At 38.9% G+C, this 23,637-nt stretch overlaps 1 protein-coding gene across 3 annotated transcripts in view; it reads left to right on the top strand.

The window, feature by feature from the left end:
• Positions 1-23,637, top strand: part of SRBD1 (S1 RNA binding domain 1) — a 124,640-nt gene that overhangs the window by 59,284 nt on the left and 41,719 nt on the right. For all 3 annotated transcript variants that reach the window (XM_062637001.1, XM_062637002.1, XM_062637003.1), the window contains one exon: positions 13,072-13,154. In XM_062637001.1, coding sequence (XP_062492985.1) covers positions 13,072-13,154 — 83 coding nt within the window. The remainder of the gene's footprint in view (positions 1-13,071; positions 13,155-23,637) is intronic.

Below are 23,637 nucleotides of genomic sequence, written 5' to 3'. Positions count from 1 at the left end.
TTTGCTGTCATACGCAATCAAATACAGCATATTTGTAAATACAGTAACACTCGTGTAAATCTTTTCCAGTCAGAATTATACTGTTCTTAATTTGATTGTTACTCTAGCAGGCTGCCAGTGTGGAAATCCTTAGAAAGGTGTAGATCAGCAGAAAACAAATTTGACATTTGGTGGTATTTGGGGGGTGAAACTTTCTAGAATTCCCTATGTTCCCCTTATTTCCAAGAAGGGGGAAAAGGGATTTGTGTGAACTCGATGTTTCAAGTGAATGTTTTTACAGGACTATTCTTTAAGTGTCTCTGTCAGCCCTTCCCTTTGTAGGACGGGCCTCTAGGTTCTTCGTGCTTGGCTTTTTTCTCCCTGCCTGTGAACACGTTCCCTTGTGATTATTTCTTACCTGAGCCACAGAGGTTTTGAACATGCCATGGTATGGCCAGAGCAAATACTAGGAACGTGACATTTCCATATTTGTGACGCATGCCATTAACTTTCCCTTGGGCCAGAGTTTTTTATGTTGCTGATACATTAACTGTGGGTTTAGAGTTGATGTAAATGAACAGAAAAACACTGAAAAGGAGGAAATCTAATTATTAACAATATACTTTTCCAGATGTACAGGAGTTTCCTTTTTTCCTGAAGTTAATTTTTGAACACTTCAGTCACTTTTACTTAGTGTTGTACATCAAATAGAGTAAATGAAAATCAAATTTGTAATACATGACCAATTTCAGTATTAATTATACTATATAATAGAGTTCATAATTTCTGCGTTATTACTAGGAATTGCTTCAGGCATAACTTAAGTGCTGTTGCATCTGGTTGGAAAAGCATCAGCAGTTTTAACGTGCCGTAGCCGTACCACAGCGTGGATAGAAACTGGAAGGGGTAAGATAGAGAGTGAAAAATAATAGCTTAGTTCCATGGATGTTGGCTGTTGTGGAGCCGACAGCTAGAAGTATATTTATTACACTGGAGGCTTTAGACTTCTTGAGGTCCTTTAGTGTCAATTTGTAATTAGATGCTCTAAAGCTGTGGCCATTTCTTTTTAAATCTGAATATGAAAATGGGACGTAACATTAGAGGGAAACATTAACTGATGTTTGAGGGGTTTTGCAAACTTTTCTTGACTGGCTTTTACTTCTCTACCTTTGATTTTCCTTTAATTTGCAGCAAACAGAGAAGTGACGTGGTGCAAAGCTGACTTGCTTTTTGTTTTAATTGTTGTGTTACATCATGTCAGGTTCTGCGCTTACACAATAGCGTTCGGTACATTAAAGGAAGATGACAGCTGCATGATGAAGTGTGACATTTATAGTTAAAATAAAAGGTACAACTGACGTGAGAGATCTGTGATCCTAACGCGGTTTGCCACTTTAACATTTTTCTCAACGCAGGCTTTGCAGATGGGTTTGGGGTTTTTTGAATTGCACAGGTAGGCCTGTATTTGTCCATCAGGTACATAAATGTAAACTGAACTTAGTTTCACATCTTGTGACATGATCTCTGTTACATTTGCGGTGCTGTTTAGCAACTGTTTGTAGGAAGCTTTCACCTCATACGAAGAAATAGAAGTAATCCTGGTAAAAAAACATTAGCTTATTAATTTCTCCTTGGCTAAGTGTAGAACACAGGGAGAAAATCAGCAACCTTTAGCCTTTCTTGGGGGATGCTAATTAGAAGTATTAATTAAGGCAAGAACTCAGCTGGTTAATATTTTGTTCCTTTGAGCTGTCTTTTGAAGGCTGTAGATGACACGAGTTTGTAGTAAGTAATAAACTAATCGTGTATGTATAAACTATAGTGGAAAGTCATTATAGTCATCCATATGGCACTTTTAGCCAAAATTGCACATGGGGGGCTAGGGAGTGAGGAGCTCATTTCCAATTCTTGTGCTGTAGATAGCAGTGAATTATAATAGGGTCCCTACCACTTCATAAATGTCCTCCAGAGATAGCTACCTTCTTCCTGGCGCTAAGCAATATCAGCAATATCAAGTCTTTACATTGAAACAGGTTCTTTAAAACTTTTATAGCAGCAAATCTCAATATTTCATGCAATTGCAGAAGCTTCTGTAGTGCCACTCCAATTTCTATATAGTCTTGTGGACTCGACTAAGTAGACAGTCAAGAATGTGATGAAACCTAGTGTTTCTACTTGTGTTTGAGTAGAGTGAGAAGGTATACATTCCCTTCTGACAGTCATTGTAGGATTAATGAGCAGAACAGCTATTTCTCAGCCTCGCAGAATTAGGAGATAAGAGGCTTATAGGCCAGAGCAGTAAAAGGATTTCCTACTTGATAGGCTGAAGAAGTTCAGCTGCAGCAGATTAGGAGGGCTCTGTCTAGAGAACAGGCCATTGGAGTTCAGTAACAGGGGATTTGGGATGAACTTGTGATAGGGTTACAGCCTGAGAAGGGAACGCGAGTGTGCCTTGAGTTATCCTTCCCAAGAGCTGTATTGAAGGACAGGCTGAAGGTGCAGGGTGGGAAATTTTGTATGGGAGAATGGACTCCATGAAAAGAGTCCTTAGCAAGCTGGAAAAATTGATCACCTTTGAAGCTTACAAAGATGTGCCCACTCAAGGCTTTGTGAATGCCTGCACTAGGGTTGGTGGAAGGGTAATGAAGGAGCTGCGAGGCTGGGCGGGTGACTGCAGTTCTGTTTCTACCCTGGTATGTGTCATCTGGCCACCCTCTTAGAGCAGAAGTCAAATGTTTCATTTGCTGGAGTTTTCTTAAAGCTATCAAATTCATATTTAATTGGCTGGCTGGTTTTGTTTTGGTGATTTGTGTTTTGTTTGGGGTTTTTGTTTGTCTGGGGGGGGGTATTTTATTTTATTTTATTTATTTTATTTTATTTATTTTATTTTTCCTCTTTCCTGAGCTACTATCAGTGTAACACTTTATATTTAACCTCTGATTAGCTTTTATTCATGGCGACTTTAAGTAGGAGTTTTTCACAGTAACTCATCCATAAGATCTTCTGGATTACTTTGTGGTCTCTGTGGTTGAGACTTGCTTCTGCCTCTTTTTTAATGGAAGGCCCGGATGCAAGTTCCCTTTTGAAGTAGTTGTAAGTAACAGTTCACTGAGCACAATACTTTGCCTTGCAAGTTTGCCAGTGATTCTCCCTGTCATTAGTTGTCTTTCATTATCAGAGTGGTTGAGAAGATTGTATTGATGTAAATGTTCTTTGCATGGGTAAAAGAAGAAAAGCTAAACTCAGTGGTGACAAGCATTCCTCCTTTAAATGGATGAACTCCGTGATGATTAGTGTTGACTTAGTTTTGGTTGCTGTCACTGGGCCTGTGAACTCTGGAATTAAATGGTTTCCCAAAGGCTGATACCTTATTTGTTGTACCTCCACCCTGCCCTATATAGTTTTGCCCGAGGGCTTATTTTGTTGTGTAGAACCTGTATTCCTGATGAAAATTAGGCTTCTAAGGTGAGAAATAAAATGAGTCTGTGCAGGTGTCAGTGCATAGACACTGCAGCACTTTGTTTTTTCTCTCAAGGTAATGCTTTCCCACTTCTGCAGTTCTTTGCTGTTGCAAATGCTTGCTGGCTTGAGCAAGGTTAGCTAGGCTAAATGGGAAGACTGTGGAGGGATGGGTGAAGTATATAGAAAGTGTAAGCACATGTGACTCATGCTGAAGGACTGACACAGAAATTTGGGGTTTATGTCCTTCCTGGATGCCTGGAAACTTTCTAAGGCACGGTCAGCTAGTGGTGGTTTAGTTGTTGTCCTTAGTACAAGCAGAATAAAGAAGGATGCACTGATTGTTTGGTGTGTGCTCACATCGGATGGTTTTAGTTGTGCTGCTTCTCCGCTTCTGGAAGTGGATACCATGATGAAGTGAATGTCACTTAATAACTCCAAGAACCAGGGGGAACTGCTGAATTCTGGTGAAACAGTGGCCTGATGGCAGAGAACTGCTATGAGGCTGTATTCATGCTGGGATTTTACCCTGGTTTCGATATACACTCGGTTATATTAAATGAGAAATGCCTTCATTTCATTAAATTGATGAATTACCTTTCATTTTGAGATGACTGCTCTAACAAATAAGCAATCTCTTTCACTATTTAAAAACAATGTGCTTCAGTGAGCTGATTTATAAAAATGCAGACAAACCTGAATATGCAGAATTCCTTAAACACAGGCTAAGGTGGGAAAGGGGTTTATGTCTTTTCAGACATCACATTTGTGTAATTACTTGTTCGAGGCGGTCTCTCGCTAAGCCTCTCATTTATTTCCACACCTTAATGCAATCATAAGTGTCTGGTTTTTAATCTGCAGCTCTGTGTTCAGCTGCTGAAACAAGAGCAGGATACTTGGCCTTTTCTAATGCAGCACCTCCAAGAAATGCCCATTTTCCTTTCAGACATGAAAAGCCTGGGGTTCTCTGACAAGACCTACCTCATAGTTGTGTTGCCCAGTTAAGGAAGCAACAAATGTAGATAAAATAGTCCTTAAAGTTACTTTTTTGCAAGGATTTGGAATACTAAATGGACAAGCATGTGTGTGGTACTGCATGCGCAGGTATGATTCAGTACAGAAACTGTGTTGCTTCTAAAAGGTGATTTCTGAGGATAAAGAAGGATCTGAGAGAGCAAAAGGTCACACAGCACAGCTTGCCTTAGCATTGTCAAATCCCATCTGCTTGTCTCCTCTCCACAGGGCAGAACGCATTGCATTATTGAACACTCAAAGTTCAGCACACCACTTGCACTTTTCCGGGCAAAAGAAAGCCTTATAGGCTTTGGGGGCTTGTTAGGACTTTGAGACTGTTGTGCTACAGGGTTCTGCTCCTGAGGGTGCTGTTAGAGATGTACAGTTCAGAGCTGTCATTCTGGCCAGCAAGTAGAAGGTAGAGACAAGAAAAAATGTAATTTCTTTTGACTTTATCTTAAGGAAAGTAAACCAATTTGATGATTAGATGTGTGGGACATAGTGCCTTGATGTCTACTTGAGCTAATTTCTTCATCTTCTTAAAAGAGCACTATTCCCCCTTGGCTACTGAGGAGAGAAGGTCATTTTGCAGAAACTTTATTGGACAGAAGTCCTATGGTTAAACCGTTCGCACTGCTCTCTAAGCAGAAGCTTTCTTCTCCAGCTAATCCTAGAGCATTGGTGCAAGTTCCACCACAAGTTTCCAGAAAGAATTAGAAGAAAGGAAAGCAAGTGCTGAATTCTTATGCATTAAAACACTTTGCCACTCGCTTATCTGTTTGTGTGCAATTACAGTAGTACAAAATGAACTCTTATCCCATCTTTCATCTGCTGCGTTCTCTAGCATCTGAGAATAAGTTGGAAAGGAAAAGATGCAATGGTTAGAAACAGAATGGATGAACAGCAGTAATAGGTAAAGAGAGGCTTGTTTCTCCTCTCCCCATAGGACCCAGTTCCTACTAATGAGCAGAAGCTCATTTCAAGGTGTGGGCCAGGCTCTATAGTTTAAACAGAGTTTATAGGGTATCTATGGATAACTAAAAAACCCAGTCTTTAAGTGCAGATAGCCTGAAAATGCCTGGGACTCCCACAGCTGTACATGGACATGTGTGCCTGCATCAGGATTTTGAGAGGGAAAAACAGGCTTGAATTTCCCAAAACCAGTGACATGGGTTATTACACAGGTGATGGAGGTGTTTGTCATCTTCACTTTCTTACTGTGCTGGACAAGAATCTAACATTTTCTGATCTTTACAAACTTTATGGCCATGTGTGAGAAGTGGTGTATAATTATTAACATCCTGCTCATCAGCACTGCATTTCCTCTGAAGCAGTGGAGTTTAGTAGTAGGCTGGAGTAGAGGAGTTTGATTATTGTGATCTCCAAGATCAAGACCCATTTACATTCTCTTAGTCTTCTGCCTTGTTACAGAATTACAACAGGAGATTATGTTTTCCTTTTGTCTGGCTGTTTTGGATGCTTGCACTATGCTAAGAGAGTAGTGTGTGTGTGTGTGTCTGAACTGAGCATTATTCTCTGTGCACCTGTGTGTGATTACACTTCTTTGCATGCTTTATCGAAAGATGTGACTTTCAGTTTGCTTTCCTTTCATATACCTGTTTCTTATATCCCAGATGTATCTGAGTTCAGCAGATGGACATGCCTTTTATTTACAGAGCATCATTTTCTACACTTCGGAACAAACTGAAAATACCCCACCAGTTCTGTCTAAAACCAGTCTCCAGAAGCACAGCAATAGTCCCTGCTCTGATAAAGCCAGTTTCCCTTAGCATTAAAGAGTTACAAAAGCGATTTTCCTCCCTCCCTCTGGATGTAACTCTGTGCTATCGTGTGTTTGTGTATTTTCCTTAGAAGGTTTTGTTGCTCCTTTGAAGCTTGGAGTCAGAGGAAAAAAAAGAGTAAAAGGATGCTCTTCAACTTGAGTTTTGGTTTGCTTTTAATACAGCAATATGCGTTATTCGCCAAAGCTGCTTTTCCTACTATAAGCTTAAGAAAGGACATTCTGGTCATTTGTAGAGCTTAATTTCTGTTGTTGATATAAATGAATAACCCTTGTAAGTACAGAACTTCAAGTAATTTTCTTACGTTTAGTAGCATCAGTAATCAGTGGCACGGTGATGCAGTTAAAACCAGTACCAGTGGTCTGAACATGAAAACCACACTGATGATATGTACCTTTTAGGCTGAACAGATGGGGAAAGATTTTATTTATTTAATTAGTTATTTTCTGAACTTATACCATCATTTAACTCATTTTTGTGACAGAAGAATCACATCAGGCTTCAATTAAACTCTTATATGTCTCCTGTCTCACCTGGGATAAAAACTCCCTGCTACTATCCTGTGGTACAGAAATTATTAATACTTATAAAAATGGTTTTGAGAGTGTTCCTAGAAAAAAAAGTGACTTAAAGCTGCATTGCAATGCTCACTTGTTAGTTAGGTTTCTCCTTAAATGTATTTCTTAGTTCCTTTTTGTATTCCAGCCATCTCTTCTAAAGATTTTGTAGTAAATAAATAGAGCATTGTCACTCATTATTTCATTAATCTTAGGCAAATAACAGATTATCAGTTTTATGGAGTTAAAAGTAAACTAAAATGTAACCTTTTTAAAACAAAAACCTGCTCACTTGCCACAGAAGAATTTTGGATGAAATGCAGCTGTTGAGCAGTTGCTTAAAATAAATTGCATACTTTAAACCCACCAAGAAGATATATGAGGATTCAAAACTCTGTCACAAATCCTGACCTACTGAGAAAGAATGCTTAATGAAAAGACTACTGTACGTTTCACTGTATCCTTTGCAAGGAGGGTGAAATTCAGGTCAACAGGATAGAAAGCTTCCAGGACTCAGGAAACCTGAACAATCGATCACTGAGTAAACATTATTGCAGATACTTGTGGAGGGTAATTGATCTTGAGCACAATAATAGGCTTTATAAAAGGATTTAAATAGGTTGTAATGTTTCCATATCTAGCCTGGTATGATATATTGATAGTAATTACATATGAATTTGTGAGTCTCTGATTACCTTAATATGTTCCTTCTTTATTTCATTGACACGGAAGTTTCAACCCAGACTTTTAAGTTGCAAAGGTTCATTTAAAATAGTAGGGGGATGAGTTACTTGGATGCTATAGCAGCATGTCTCAGCAAGAAGGAGATGCTGAGGGTTTATAATAAAAATACCGAATGTTCTCATTTATGACAAAATTGAGGTTGAACTAATCACAGCCTAATAGTTTGTGGTTGCCATATAGTTATTTGTAAAGCTATCCACTGCCTTCACATCTGGAAGCTTCACATTGTCTCAAAACACAAACAAATGCTCCCACTCATATGAAGTGGCTAAGCTGTCAGTTATTGACTGGCACATGTTTTTATCCTTGTGTAAAGACCGGAGTGTTTAAAGGAAGGAGTGCCATCGTCTAGGACTTCTGGCCAAAACCCATTTTTCTGCTTGCAGTGCGAAGCAGCATTTGAATGCTACTGTAACTGAAAGAAATTGAGATTTTTTTCCTTTTTCCACCCATAATCATTCCTGGTAGTCTCTCATACTGCGTTTGGCAGAGCTCTGTATGTTCATTTTCACTCTTTCCCTATCTACAACCATTAGGCTTTTGCTTCATGGTGTGGCTCTTACACAGAGGAATGCAAAAGGGGAACCATTTAATATGTGATTGTCTGAACGCAGAAGTTGGCAGGCTGCCCCTGAGGCAGGCACAATACTTGAAACTATTTATAAAACCCATTAGTTATGTGGTTGACAAGATTTCTAACTGCCCTTGCACCCTAAAGAGTGTGCGTGTCTGATTTGGGCCATGCTGATGCTTCAGTTTTATTCCGTTACCGAAGGGAGGCAGGTAGCCTAATTAAGAAGTTAGCACTAATTCTGGGGTTTTTAGGGCTGGCAGCTGACGTGAGCCTTGTATATATACCATCTAGAGAAATAAATGGAAGCATGCTATATTGTTTTTGCCCTTCACTGTTGAGAGCAAGCAGTTTTCTCCATCTTCTGTCTGAAAAGATTTAGCCTGAAAGCTATTATCAGTGTTGCAGAGTGGAGACTCTCCTTTTTAACCCCTGTGAAAAATGATATCACTTGCAATAGAAAGTACTAGTAAAACCAAAGTTGTGTGACATGTATGTGTGGGGAAAATAGTCTTAAATTTGTCAGTTTGGAATTAAGAGAGATTTGATCTTTTTAAGACAGGAGTAGCCAGGTAGTTAAGTATGTTTGCAAGTTCATGAGGGCACATCTGCTCATTAGCCATGATGGAACAAAACATTAATCTAATTCCTTATTTTTTATGAAGATCAGACAATTCTTACGGAGGCTCTTTGCCTACCATGCTGTCATTGCACTTCATTGCTGACAGGCAAATGTACTTACCTATCTGGCGGGCTTGTCCTGTCAAATAACCAAAGTATGGAGTGAACTGAGGCCACCAAACAGTTAAATCTCCTCTCTCACAAAATGGCAGAAACTGGCCTAATGACAAGGCAGGAAGGATTTCAGGAAATATGCTTTCTGTAACCTTCATTTCTCATTGCATTTGGAGGAGAAGCTCGTCTGCATTAAAGTCAGAAGACCACCTAGGCCATCCTGTCCCCCCCAAGCTTTAAAATTTTACATGGATTTAGTGCATGGCAGCACAATGTGTTACTGTCATTCCAAGTATTACAATAATGTTTTCTTCTTAATTGACAACTTGAAGCTTTGCATCTATCCAGTGTGGAATTCTTGCGATATTCTAAGAGGATCATGTCATCCTGATCGTAATACCCTGTTTAATATTGAATAGAGTGGGGAGATTTTTCATGTTTTACTTAGATACCGTGTTTTAAGAGTGACATCTCAAGCATTTCATGGTTGGCCCTGCTGGTTACTTCTGAGTTTTTTCTGTCTTTGCCCTGCATGCCATCATGTAATTTGTTTTCTATTTGCTTGAGCAAAAGTGATGCATGCCTTAATAGCTGTAGAAGTGCAAATGTGTTACTGGTTTCATTGTTAGTCTTCTAAAAATGCATGGTTTCTAGCCATTCCTGAAATGTACTTTAAGCATATAAACAGGTAGTTTTAAGCAATACCTGTATCAGTGTAAAATAGTTTCGTATAAGAAAAAGAACTTCTGAAATGTATTGATCCAATTTTTAAGGGGAAAATGTAAGACCATCAGGTTTTACTGTCTCTGGTCCATGGTAGCATACCTTGCACTTCCGCAGCGCCCTCTTGGTACGAGCAGAGCGATATTCTGCTGTATTGTGAAAGTCCAGCCACATGGACCAAATCACCAGAGCAAAGCCTCATTGCCCCCTAGAAAAGATCTATGTATTGCATTGTGCTAGTACTGTAACAAAGAAAAAGTGGGTTTGCCTGGACAAGACACAGAAATGTTGATCTCGGCTGAATTTGTGCCTAGACAGAATGTGGACAACTTTTGCCTTTTCCTTATTGTGCTCTCTAATTTTGAATATTAAAAGTTCTGGAGTAAAATTGCAGTTTAATGGGAATTCTGCACATCAGCTGTCCTGCTGGTATTTGCTGTAGGAGCCGCATCCCTTAAATTGTATAATGGACTGTTAGCTGATCTTTGCGCTTTGATAGTGTAACTATTAGGCCTGATCCAGGAAAGCACTTAAATGTCTATCTAACGTTATGTATGGGAATAGTTTTGCTGGTTCTGGTGGGAAAACCGACATGCATCTGTGCTGAAGTGCTTTGCTGGATCGGGTCCTACGCCTCCGCTGGAAGCCTCCTAGGGATATGACGGCATTGACAACCTAGCTATTATGACAAGAAGAGTCTAAATTTTGCTTTTTAATTGAAGGTTCCCAAGAGAAGGTTTTGCTTGGAAAATTCCTCTATCAACCTATCTGTGTAGTTGCCTATTTTTAAAAGATGTAATAAAAGGAGATGTGGACAGGGAGAGACGTTTGCTTTCAGCTTATCTGAGATGTAACTTTTGAAATGTGTTTTGCCATTAAGTGGAGCTAAAAGAAACTGAGTTAAAGAAAGCTTGCTGAAAGACAAGTATAGAATCTATACATAGACATAAAAGCATTCAATGCATTGCTTTAAATGTCTTCTGGTTTGGATAAATACTTTCATTGGTGTTCTGTTCCACTTTTGTTTGTAAAGTGAGGGGTGATAGGTACCACTAGTATTTCAATGTAATTAATATGAAGTACTGTTACAGGAAAGAAAGCATTTCTGCAGTAAGCTATACTCATGTAACTGATAACCAGTGTACTTACACTGGTTAGCCTTTTGTGATCTTTTCTTTCTTGACAAGAAGGCATATGTGATTGCCTTTGAATTGAGAACTTCTCTATCAGAGAAGCAGCCGTATCAGGTGTCACCGGCACAGGGCTTTCTGAGCCTAGCTACCAAACTGCCATTGTCAGCATACGTTGAAATGGGTAATAAAGGATATGAAAAGCCTTGCATGACCGAGCGGTGAACTTCATGTTAACTGTGCATTTAGCAATGCAAATCTTTAGAATTGAAATCTCTAATGCTGCAATTCATCGATGAACTGTGTAGTTGTGATCTGGGGAGCCTGCAGAGCTGATAAATCATAGAATCAACCAGGTTGGAAAGATCATCAAGGATGATCCTGGAGCACCTTTGGTACAAGAAGTCAGGAGAACTGTGAGTTCAGACTGGAGAAGAGGCTGCTCAGGGGGATCTAATGAATGTGTATGAATATGGCATGGGAGGAATGAAGAAGAGAGAGGCTTAGTATTCTCAGTCGTGCCCACTTTCAGGACAAGAGGCAATCGGTGTAGTTTGGAACATAGCAAATTCCATCTAAACACAACAAAACACTCACCATCCGGATGGTGAAGCACTGGAGTGGATTGCTTGGGCAGGTTGTAGAGTCTCCGTCCATGGAGATACTCAAAACCCAACTCTTTGTGATCCTGGGCAACCCTAGCAGACCCTGTTTCAGCTGGGATGTTAGACAAGATGGTGTCCTCAAATGGTCTGTCCAACCTAAGCAACACTGATTCTGTAAACATGCTTAGGTATTTATATTTATATAAATATATATATTTAATTTATATTATATTTATATCATATATATAAAAGATAATCACAATCATGCTCATGACTTTTATGCATGTGAATGCGTAAAATCACCTATTGACTACTGGAGATACTTCCAATTTTCCTACTTGAACATTATGTATTGTTGACCAAACCACCGTGCATATATATATCTGTATCTATAATCACTCCTGACTCCTGTCTGTTGTTCCTCTAACCCTCTCTTGATCAGCTTAAAAAGGAAATGAAATGTAAAATAAATGTTAGGAAATATTTCTTGAAGTGACTGATGCCAGCTGTGGGGTTGATGGTGGAGATAGATAGCTTATAGAGGATCACAGCTTTCTTCTGTCCCACCCCATTTCTCTTACCCTTGCACAAGTGCGCATGGTAAGAAAAGCAGCCTTTGCAACAAGGCCTGGCTTTGGTGTTTTGTTGTTTTGTTGTTGTTGTTTTAGGGTTTTTTTAATATTTTTTATTGCTGATTTTTGTGGGGTTTTTGCTTTGTGGGTTTGGGCTTTGGTTTTGTGTGGATTTGGGTTTTTTTTGGGGTGGGGTTTTTGTTTGGTTTTGTTTCTTTGCTTGAAAGACATTTGGTCCTTTTTGAGAAGTATCTCCGGGCACTCCTGTTCTTCATCGGTGTTTACTTCACTAGATGGAATGAGTGTTCTAAGAGCTGCTAAGCCAGCTTACCTGTTTTATCTTTAGTCAGGAGAAAAAAGCTAATAAATGTAATAGTGGTAGAGTAGAACTCCTCTAGTTTAATACATGTGGGAGGGAGCGCAGTTGCATATACTGAATGAAGCCCCATATCTGCAGAATTAAACCAAGGCTGAGAACTGACATTTGCAAGTAAGGTTGGGTTTGTTTTTTTTCCTGAGATTACAGTAATTAAAGGATTTCTTAATAAATATAAGCTTAAAAAATGCAGTCTTGATTCAACATTTGGATTTGGAAGACCAAGTGTTCTTTCCATGTGCTTTTAATGGCCCCAGAAATGTTAGAAATGGCTTTTATATTTTTTTAGACATGGTTCTAGCAATGATAGCAAATTGATGTGTTTTGGTACCCAGTTTTGTAAACTCTAAGAACCGTTTTCCAAGTGAACACTGAATTTTATCCTTGAATTAGGTAAATATCTATAAGTATATAATACATACCTTGATGAAATGCTGTATCAGATAAGTAAGTCCGTGAACAGTTACTCCATTCTTTTTCAAGATGTTTATTTTTTTCTACAGATCTGTGAGTTAAGGTTCAAGGATATTTCTGAGTTTAATTTTAGATGTTCCATGTACTTTTAGAAGGATACAAAGGAAATATTTAGTGTACACAGTCTATTTATTATCTCTGTGCCCTGAAAACACTTTTTTAAATGTCAGAATTACAGTTTGCAATCTCCTTAGATCTTTGCTTGAATTATTCAATTAAAAGGGAAAATAAGACATGAAATGTGTAGAAGACTAAAAAAAAGCTAAAGCAATCACATGATTCTGATTTTTCAGGTAAAACCCATAGTTGTTTTCTACTTCTATTTTTCAGTTTCCATAGCTAGACGTGTCCAAGACCCATTAGCTGAACTAGTGAAAATTGAGCCCAAACACATAGGAGTTGGAATGTATCAGGTAAGATAATACGTATTATTTAATCTTAAGTAATCTATCATGATACAGAGCAACACTAAGATGCTGCTTTATAATTGTCAACTAGTTACGTGTCCTTTAAAAAGACATTTGTGGAGTTGATAGAATGGTAGTAAGTACTAGAAGACATAAACTGCCTCTCTTTTTAATCTCTGCTCTTAACGATTGTGATTGAGACTGAAATAGCTGTAGCCAGACGTATAGTCTATTAAAAACATCAAATAAGACAGGTAACCTGATCTGTAAAGCTTTCTCTTTTTTTGTATTGTTACAGCAATGGGGTTTTAGCTCTTTGTGTAAAATACAATGAGATATCGATCCTCCATTTAGAAGCCATTAATTTGTACTATTAGGTGCATTCCTTCTTAGAAGTATGTAAAAAAGCATCTGGTTTGAAGTTTTTCATTTACTGAAGCTGAATTGGAAATTGTTTGACCACTCATACATTTTTTTGTAGGTTATTTCTGAGAAGTAGCTCCTGCCTTCAAAGTGTCTTTACAAAGTGAATGGTGTTGGGAAGTGGTACATAAGTCATTTTAAGGCTTATTGGCATTGATTCAGGAAAGCATTTATGCATGTGCTTAAGCCCCAGATAGAGAAGTAAAAAAAAAGGAAAAATTCAGCACGGTGTTTTGTCTGTGCATTCGAATCTATAGAATGTAAGTAATTAAGTAAATTTGAAAGGCTGGAGCAGAATTCAGAATAGAAAGCATGGAACCGTGTGGATCTGTGCTTTTGGGATAGCGCACGAGAATTAGAAGTGGATAGAACGCAGTTCTTAGCCTAGAATCCTTTACTGCTACAGAAAGGTCCTATGAAAAATTTCAAAGAAGTGTATATGTCCTGTTTTATTTGAAAGAACCCAGGTCTGCATTTTAGTTGGTTAAGGCAGTGCTCAGTACTGCTTTTGCAAGACCTACTTCTGTTGCCACAGACTATAAAATGTACCCATGTTGCTTGCTAACTGAAAAGCTTAGCGGTATAACTAACCTATATAATTAATCTTTCAGTATGAATGTTGCATAGCTTTTGAGGAAAATTAGATTGAAGGGCTCAAATACTGTATGTTTAATGTATGCGTCCAGATTTCGTGCTTTAATGATGGCAGCTATAAATCAGGGGGTGGTCCTCTGGCAAAAAGAGGGGCTTCACTGTGAAACATAGCTGGTTTCCTCACTTGTGGAGACCCACTGCTTTTATTTGTAGCAATAGCAGCGATAAAAAGAATGGAAAATGGTACAAATACTTGTTGGCCCTTGCTTTAAGGAAGAAAGTATTTAACACAAAAAACCAATCTCAACACATTGAGGAAAAGGTGGGGTTTTTTAAACAAAATTTTTTAAAACCTATTCCAATAATAACTGGTATAATCCCTCAGGTAAGGAGAATATCAGGTACAGAATTTTATACTATCCTAGACAATTTGAAATGTTTTATTACCTTTTCATTTATAATCTAAGTTGCTTGCTATAGCGTTTTTGATTAATTTCTGGGTTAAAATATGTAATGTGTAGTCTAGATGAAAGATGTACCAGGCTTTTCACAAAGGTGGTTGCTTTCTTAGCCCACTGTAACTATAAACCTATTCCTTAAACACCCTGAAATCGATATTTAAGAATCTGACAAATCCAGGATTTCTCCTGAAGGACAGAGAGAGATTAGTCCTGCGCTCAATCTCTGCCTCTTTAGGCAGAGGCAGGCTGGGACTGTGTGCTGCTGGCAGTGACTGTGGAAGCCTTATAGCACAGTAAGTGTGGTGATTCCTTGAGGAATGGTTGCATATTTAATGCATGTTGATCAAAGCACGAGCTCCCTGAAGGGGTGGTCCTGCTTTTTTTCTTCTCCTGCCCAAGTGCCTCAGTCTATTCTGGTGCTGGTAATGGCTATATGATGTCTTGTGTTGGCCTAAAGGAAGGGTGGCAATGCATAGCTTCGGGAGGAGTGGAGCTGGGGCTAGTGTTTTCACAGCAGCCTGAGTTTCGATGGACTTTCCATCAGTTTAAGATAGCCAGAGGGCCCGGTCTACTCTAGTTTTAAGGCAATGGCAGAGACATTAATTTTTCTGTCTCTTCTGGAAGTCTTTTCCTCAGAGATTAACTATACTGGTGAAGCAGAACTTGCCCGTTTGAAGGCTGTAGCTTTTGTTACGGAACTGTGGCATGGGAACATTGTATGTTCAGCTGAGTGACCCCCTTGGCCAGGAGCTGCTACTGCTATCAGTAGTGCTAAAGGAAAGTCAAATGGTTGTGTGTGTGTGTGTGTGTGTGTGTGTGTGTGTGTTAAATTTGCTGCTCGCAATATGAGCTTTCTCAATGTCTGTGGAGTGTGTGTGGGCTTCCCCAAGTGTACTCTGCGATGGGGCTGCATCTTCTGTAGCTGCTGCTTCCATGGGATTTTGGATTCCTCCCATCTGGCCTCTTGGTACTTCACATGCATATTTGTGAGAATATTGCTGCTTTCTAATTTTTCCAGTGCAAGTTCACCTAGCGAATCTGATCATTTGGATACTTTAGGTATGGAAATACGGGTTTCCAGATAGCAGGACATCTCTCTAAATTGTGCCTCATCAGTTGGAATTTGTGTTTAATTATTTTAGATGACCAAAATAAACCCCTGAAACTTGTACTTGACCACCTGCTTTTATTCTCATTTCAAGTTCAGACTGAGTTTGTGCGCTACCAAGAAAATCAGGTTTGTCAGACTAAAATAAACAGGCCCCGGATCTCCTAACAGGTACTTCCTTAAAGAGAAGCACAATCTGATTTATTAGGGCCTCTCTCAGACTAAATTCCAGTTGCCTGAAGGTCCTTGTCTTCCTTCATCTTTATCTCATTAGGAAAATTGTTCTTTCCTCCCAGACAGGAACCTAGCCAAAATTAATTTATCACCTTCAGGCCATATTACTATGATTTCTTCTGTAGTTGTACAAGAAGATGATGCACAGGCTCTGTCTGATACAGAATACGTTTGCCTTGCCACCTCCCCATGCCAGTTCAAAGCTAAATTCCTATCGGGGAAGAAGCAGTTAGTGGCCCAAGACTTTAGGAAACTGCAAACTGAACTTTGGCTGATGAATTACCACAACAGTTGTAATGATCTTGGAAGATGTAGATAAGAGCTGAGAACAAAGCTGCTTCACAAAGATTGCGGTTAGGGAATTGAATTCCAGAGCAAAGAAAATGAATGGAAAGTTAAAAAAGATGCCTAAAGAAGAAAAAAAGAATTCCTTCCCCTCAAATAAAACCCCAGCTTTTCATAGGAGAGGAAAACAGCATTAGCATAAACACTCTGTCTGCTAGTCCCTCTCAAAGATAAATAGCCTCAAGTGAAAGGAGAATTAAATTAACAAACTTCTTAAAAGTCAAAACCCGAATCCATATTATAAGGCAGAGAAAGGAGAAATAATGCTAATGGGGTATGTTGAGTTTGGTTGTTTTTTTGCTGTTCATTTTATATGCAAAAGCCCTGAATGCTAAAAAAAACCAGTAACCTCTAGGGAAAGAGCTAGCTGGGGCTCAAACTCACTTGTAGCCTAAGAACAAAATACGTAGCTTGTTTTGAAGGATCAGAATTTTTGATGAGTCATAAATAACATAAAAAATGGGGCACTGTATCTGATCTTGAGAAAGCAACTTCCTTGTCGTGGTCTTTATAAGTTTTGGAGCACAAAAACCTCCATGATGCATTTTTGTACATGGTAACATCTTCACTCTTTAACACGTTTGGAAAATTAACATCCCAAAAGAATACTTAGGCTTTAACCTCTGAAGTGGGAGGATACTTGATTCCAGATGTGGCCGGGTATTCTGTCAAATAAATAGAATCTGTAAACAATACGCTTTAGTAGCAATTCCTTCAGGGGAAAAAAATGGCTGAGCAAATTCCTGCTTCATTTTCTATACAATGCTTGGAAGGTCCTGATCAAAGGAGAGCTTCAATAAAGCCCAATCAGAATGCCTAATAATAATGAAATTTGGAAATGCCTGTTCTGTCCCTCTTGTCCTTTTTCCTCCCTGTGTTCCTCTCACTAAAGTGTGTCAATTTTGCGTTTGATTATCACCTGTAGGACATTGTATTATATCAATTGCAATTTGATATGCCTTTTAGGCTTGGGTTTTTCCCCTAGAAGATGTGGGTATGTTTTATTAAATGTCAGTGCAGCTTTAGGGAACACTTTTTTAGTCAGTTATGTTTCCTTCTGAATTGGACCAGTTGTGTCTTAATTATGGGATTACAGATATAAACCAATTTAAAACTTACAGCCAGCTGGTTAATAAATAGTGAGATAGCTCACTCAAGTCTTACCTCAGTTCCTGTTGGAAAGGAAGGAGGTTTTTCCCTTGCTCAAGAAGGCCATGTAAAATGCTTTCTGCCATCGCAGGGCATCCCTGCTTGGATCCTTCCTCCCCTGCTTTGGTGCCAAATCATACTCATGCTGATGAGGAGGAATTGGTTGGCAGTGGTGGAAGGATGTTACCTGCCTCTCCTGCACATGGCTAAAACTGCACGCAGCCCCTTTAGTTTGTTGCATTCCTTAATCATCATCTTCCTCCCTCAATATACGTGCATGGCATCACTGCTTTCAACATCTCCAGTTAGGTGTCTGTGTGACAAGATAGGTATTAGAAAGGTGTGTTGAATGTCATTTTTGACAGTAGTATCACTTATAAATTTTTTTATTCTGAAAGCCTGTTATGCATATTATTTGCTTGGGGCAAACTGGCTGTATATTTAATGCTTAATAGTTACCAAATTTGGAGACCCTTGGAAGGTGAACTCTAGCAACATTTTAGAAACTCAGCGATCAAAGGGACCTCAAGGGTATCTCTGAGTACAAGAGTACAGTTGGGTCACCCTGATACAACTGTAGGTTGAACAAGCCATGCATTATTTCTGTTTCTTGCCTTTCCTTCAAGAAGAGCTGGTTTGTCCTTAGCAGTGCGGCATGTTCTTGGGAAACTCAAGCAAAGGTAATTTGGGAGATTTATTTAAGCTATTCCGAGGCTTAACAAGCATTAGATGTATTTCTTTACTATCTAAACCAATATTTTGTGTAAACTATATGTCGTATTGTTTCTCTTCTAGTGGAAACTTTAATATTAGTGTTTAAATAGGAAGCTGCTAGCAAAATCTGAGTTAGTGATTGCAAACAGGAGTTCTTATACTCAACATTGGCCATTGCAAAGAATCATTGTGTGCTTTAAGAAAGTCTGTCTTCATTTTTCCATAAAATAAATGCACAGTTTTTCATGGTAAAATATAAGAGACTTTGTATTCTTCTTGCTGTCTGATTTTGGTTATATATCCTTCGTGTAGAGTGCTTTTAATAACATTCACCAAAGTATCGGAGCTGGCTGATTTTTCAGTCAGAAATGTACATTTTTCACCGAGTGTTTAAGAGCTTGATTTCACTTGTCTTGGAGAGTGGGGGTTAATTGACCCATAGGGTTTATGAGTAGTTAGGTGTGTTACTTGGATAGCGTAAGAGAATCACTCATGCGTGATGTGAGAATATGATGACATACGACGTGCAAGAGCGTCTTTTTTAAATCTCTGAGGTGCCATTGTCAAAACAACCTCAAACTTGAGCTTGCTTTATTAAGTTTATTAAAACAAATTTGTGTGAGCTTGCGACTTCTGTTTTTCTGGTTAAGAAATTGGGATGTCTTATTAGGTGAGCAGTGCTTTATATTGCATGATTCGCGTAGCTCCTGCGGAAACTCGGTTCAGCAGGAATGTTGTTTGCTGCTCAGAACTGTAGGTTGCAGGTTTCAACACCCGGTTGACCAGTCTGTCTACAAAATGCTTTGGCATTCCTTCTGTATTACTGCACTGAATTTATACATACAGTTAGGCGGAGAACTGAACCTCCTGTGATAAAACTGCAGTTTTGTGAGCTTGGTTTTCCATGCTCTAATTGAAATGGTTGTGTAAAAAGACCAGTGCTCAGTTCTATATATCTCACAGTAATCAGACCATTTATTAAGGAATGTATATCACTTTTTTGGCAGTATATGGCAACTAGTTAATTATGGGTGTACCCATAATAGTAGGAAATACACTGGTGGACTGGAGTACTGAAACTGTAAGGGTATCATTAGCGAAACTGACTATTCTGATGCCAAAAAAATATTCCTACACAACGTAGACTAAAGGATATGTCACTATTATTGTAAATATAAGCATACATATGGCCAATTCTGGCTTCCTTTGGTATTGCATCTAGTCTCTGAACAAACTGACTGGGGCTTGAAAGACAGGGACATGTGGGATAGTATTTCACAGTGCTCTTAACTCTGTTCCTCAATAAAGGAAACTTAAACCTCTCCTATGAACCTGTAGTCCCTGCAAAGAGACTGTTGTCACCGGATGATTTTGCAGCATACTGCAAGGGGTTGCTTGCTTTGAAATCCGTGGAAAAGGGAAAGGAGTACTCAAAGTTTTAAGGTGTACAAAAACATTTTCGACAGATGGGATGTGGTGGCTTTACCTATAAAATATTGTTAAGGGCAGGCAAAAAAAAACAGTGTCTTGTCAGTAGGGAAAAAGGGTATTCTTTTAAAAGGGGTATGTAGGCTGGTGAATATGTTAGTGCTTAATGCAGGATTTTTAACACCAGGAACTTATCGAATCTGTAATGGTCATGTAGTAGCAGTGAAGCATTAGCTCTACGAGGAAAGCAAGCAACAATCATACATGTGTTTTGCCCAGCATCCTTTTTAGGGTAAGTTATGTGCTTTTCCTTCTGAAAAGTAAAGCCCTGTGAACCAAGCCATCTGACATCCATGGGAGCAAAATCTTTGCAGACAGCTTTGTCAGGGAGAGGTAATCACCTCGTTGTGGTTTTTGGATGCATCCCCACTCCCATGAAGTAGGTGTGCAAAAGTCAAGATTCCTTTCCAAATAAGTTACACCTCTGGCAAATTTGTGTAATTTAATCTGCAGCAGCAGTTTTGCTGGCTGCCAAGGATGGTTTATATATCCTGTAATTTGGCAGAGTCTCTCGGGTTGTGTCTACCTGTTCTCTGGCTGGCAAAGAGAAATCAGCTGTCCTGCCAGCAAGGCACGATATTCTTTTGCTAGTCTATCATGGCCAGTTATAACAAAACAATGGGATAGAGAAAGGAGATAACAGTTGTGTTATTAATTATGTTAGCTAGTACACTGTATATATTTATCTCCAAGAAAATGTGCCAGCTTAGGGAGGTGAAATGCTGCCCCTTTAAGGCAATGAGGGGAAAATGTGTGCGTGTGTATTTACAAAGAGTGCAAGAGCACAGCAGTATCACCACCGCATCTGCACATGTCACTCACAAAGCTGCCTATGGACTGCATCTCTTTTCACTGCTGTCACCAAAAATGCACTGTATTCAGCATTTGAAAACTTGTCAGAGATGTGCCTTTGTAAGCAACCTGAACCACAGGTAAATTTTAGACATTACTGCTAATAATACCCCTCTTGCATTGCTGCTCTTTATTATTAGAGTTTGTATCTGCATATGTGGGGTTTTACAGAGCTGCTGAGGTTTTAGCAAGAGTAGGGAAGCTTCAGTAGGAGTGCTGGTATACTGAGGTGGGATGATCTAAGGGTGTTGATAGGAAACAGCTGCTGGCCAGATTTGCCCTCCCTTGTCAGTGTGTTTCTGATTGCTTAATTACCAGCTCTCTTAGCAGAAGTTTGTTAGGAAGTTTTTTGTTGCCGGATGACAACAGAACTGGTGCAAATTCCCTGTGATTTGCGCTCTAATAGCATTAAAATTGTATGTGTTACTGTTCACAAGAAAAGAGGTGTAAAGGTCGTTTACTCCATATGACCACAGCAGTGGCAGATAGGAGCTGCTGAGCAGAATCACCCAGGTTACAGGGTACCCTCTGTGCAAGCTGCCTTGTTCTTTTTGCATCTGTCTAAAAGTACTTCGGTAGAGCTAGCTGAAACACGGGCAAGCGGAGTTATGATGCAGCCAGGCAGATATAAACTCTTCTGAGAGTCTGTTCTGATGTGGGAGCCAAGTGGCCAGAGGTGCAAAATGGGAATCGCGAGGCTGGGATCCTGCAAGTCAGCTTGCTACGGCGTCTCTGTGCGTCACTTTGGAAACACTTGGTTGCCTAAAGGCTGCGACAGAAAAGAGGAAAAAGTCTATCTTTCCAAAAGTATTTTGACAGAGCAGCTTCCGAAATGTGTGAGATGCTGTTGGGTTTCCTGCTTGCGTTTCAAGTGTTTAATAACCTGAAGCAAAAATACGCAATTTTAGCATTGAAAAACTGTTCATCTCCTTTCGTCTAGGTTTCAAATGTCTTTATCACTTAAGTATTTTACAGTTTTGAAAAGGTCTTTAAGATACTACAGTAAAAATCAGCCAGAGAGCCGCAGATTACTCTGAGCCACATCTATATCCACGATATGATCTTTGTGCTGTGAAATCGTTTCAGGCTCAAACACTCACCTTTTATGTAGAGTAAGTTAATCTTTAAGATGCTGTGTTATGAATTCTTGTCAGATTTTAATGCAAATATTATAATGATAAAACTGATTAAACTCTGACCATAGTTCAAGCATCTCTTCAGTGTCCAAAGTCAGGTAAAAGTGGCAGTGGGGATGTGAATCACTTGCTTTGAATGTGCGTGGGGGGTCAATTTAAACATCATGAATGTAAATATTATGTGTTAGTGAAATTCCATAGTCACCACTTGCTGTGCAGCGGTCATCTGTTGCATCTGTTGTTTTGGTTTCATGAGTTAACAGTATATTCATTTGGCTCATAAGGAAAAATACTAGGATTTTTGTATTTTTGAGTGATTCCACATGAGTTCATAGCACAGCAGCTGTTGATATCTGAAAGTCTGGAGTCAGCAATAACTTTGTCTTCACCTTCAGTGGGAGACTATAAGTGGCAATTAAAATTGTTATGATATTTTAAACCCGTAAATGATTTGTTAGTATGTATGGGTCTAATGATATATAAAGTAAGAACCCACTGTTTTTCACTGAAATCCATAATTATTCTAACTTAATTTGAACAAATACCAAGTTGTGGGATGCTGTAAGAACTCTTTCATAGGTTCACTTGAGCTATGGATTAATTTTTCTCAGTATCTGTTTGCTATAAAATCGAAGTGATAAAAATCATATGCTTGGTTTTAAGTTGTGGTGTGGTGTTAGTGTACATACTTGTTTGAAACATTGGGTCTGTGATCAATTTTTTCCTCTCTTCTTTAGAGATGAACTTAAATGAATGTGGGATGAATTTAGGCTAGTGTTGCTGTTCCTCATCATATTTTTGACATATATGTCATTCAGCAGATACTACTGAAAACTGTGGTCTCTTCGCTAAAAGACAATACAACATGCAGGATTTCTCTTATGTTTTGGAATTTGTTGCTCTTTAGATTATTATCTTGCTAATAACACTTTTCCTAATAAACAGTCTTGAAAAAAAAATCATTTTAGAAACTGAAGTCGTGTTTCGCTAGACAGTGATTAATATCTGTGACCTTTATTTTTGTATCAGGAACATAAATATACACTTTTTTTCTGTGTCAGTCATTGTCTAAGATTTCATCTTTGTTCTGCTTTCCATTACATACCATGAATTATATGAAATTAATTTAATCGCTACTCCAAACAGAAATTAAATGTGCCCTAATCCAGAGTTACGTTGTTTGCTTTTACAACTGTAAGTCATAAGTAATTAATTTTCCTTGGAAAATTAATTCACTTACCATTCCCAGTAGCATCATATGTTGACACAGGGTTATAGATAGTTTAATATTTTTGTTCAGCATGTTGGCCTCAACTTTGGAAGACCTTAAAGCAAAACAAATTCACATTTACTCAACTGTATATAATTCAGGGTTATTTAAAGTGAATGTTGTCTTTATTGCTGTCAACCAGCTGACGATGATGATTCTACAGTTGTATTCAGTCTTCCAGAGCGCTAAAGTCTATGGACAGATGTGAATTATTTCTTTAAAAACAAATAAAAACAAATTTGTTTTACATTAGACATTTGAATAACATGGCCACTGTGGAATGCTATCAGTTGTAGAAACACTTAGCTCCTCGGTGAACGTATAACTACATATTACAAAGCCTGGGTCTAGAGGCAGGTTTTCTTCAACGTGCCTAACGCTGCTTGGGCCGTTATTAGGTGACACGTTATTCCCGTTGCACTCAGAGATTTCTGAGTTGACTGAATTTGGAGCATTGATTTGTTTCCTATCTCCTTGTGTGCTCAAGGGCAGCTGCTCGCAGTGCTGAAGGGCAGTGCGGACACTCGTGCGGGTGGCCCTGCTGCCCACAGCTGATGCTCCTTCACAAATGGCATTGAGTAGCGTGGGCCACAAGTCTTCCGGAATGAGAGAGGCAGCTTTTAAGTCTGATCTTTCAAATTTGCCACGAGAACTTCTCTTTTTTCTTTTTTCCCCCTTTCTTTTTTCTTTTCTGTGCAGCTCCATAAAACATGGT

The sequence above is a fragment of the Pezoporus occidentalis genome, unplaced genomic scaffold (genome assembly GCF_034315485.1).
Source record: "Pezoporus occidentalis ecotype Australia unplaced genomic scaffold, CSIRO_AGI_Poc_V1 ctg50, whole genome shotgun sequence".
In the NCBI taxonomy this organism is placed as follows: domain Eukaryota; kingdom Metazoa; phylum Chordata; class Aves; order Psittaciformes; family Psittacidae; genus Pezoporus; species Pezoporus occidentalis.
Note: the sequence above shows the minus strand (reverse complement) of the source record. Positions and strands in the feature narration are given on the sequence as shown.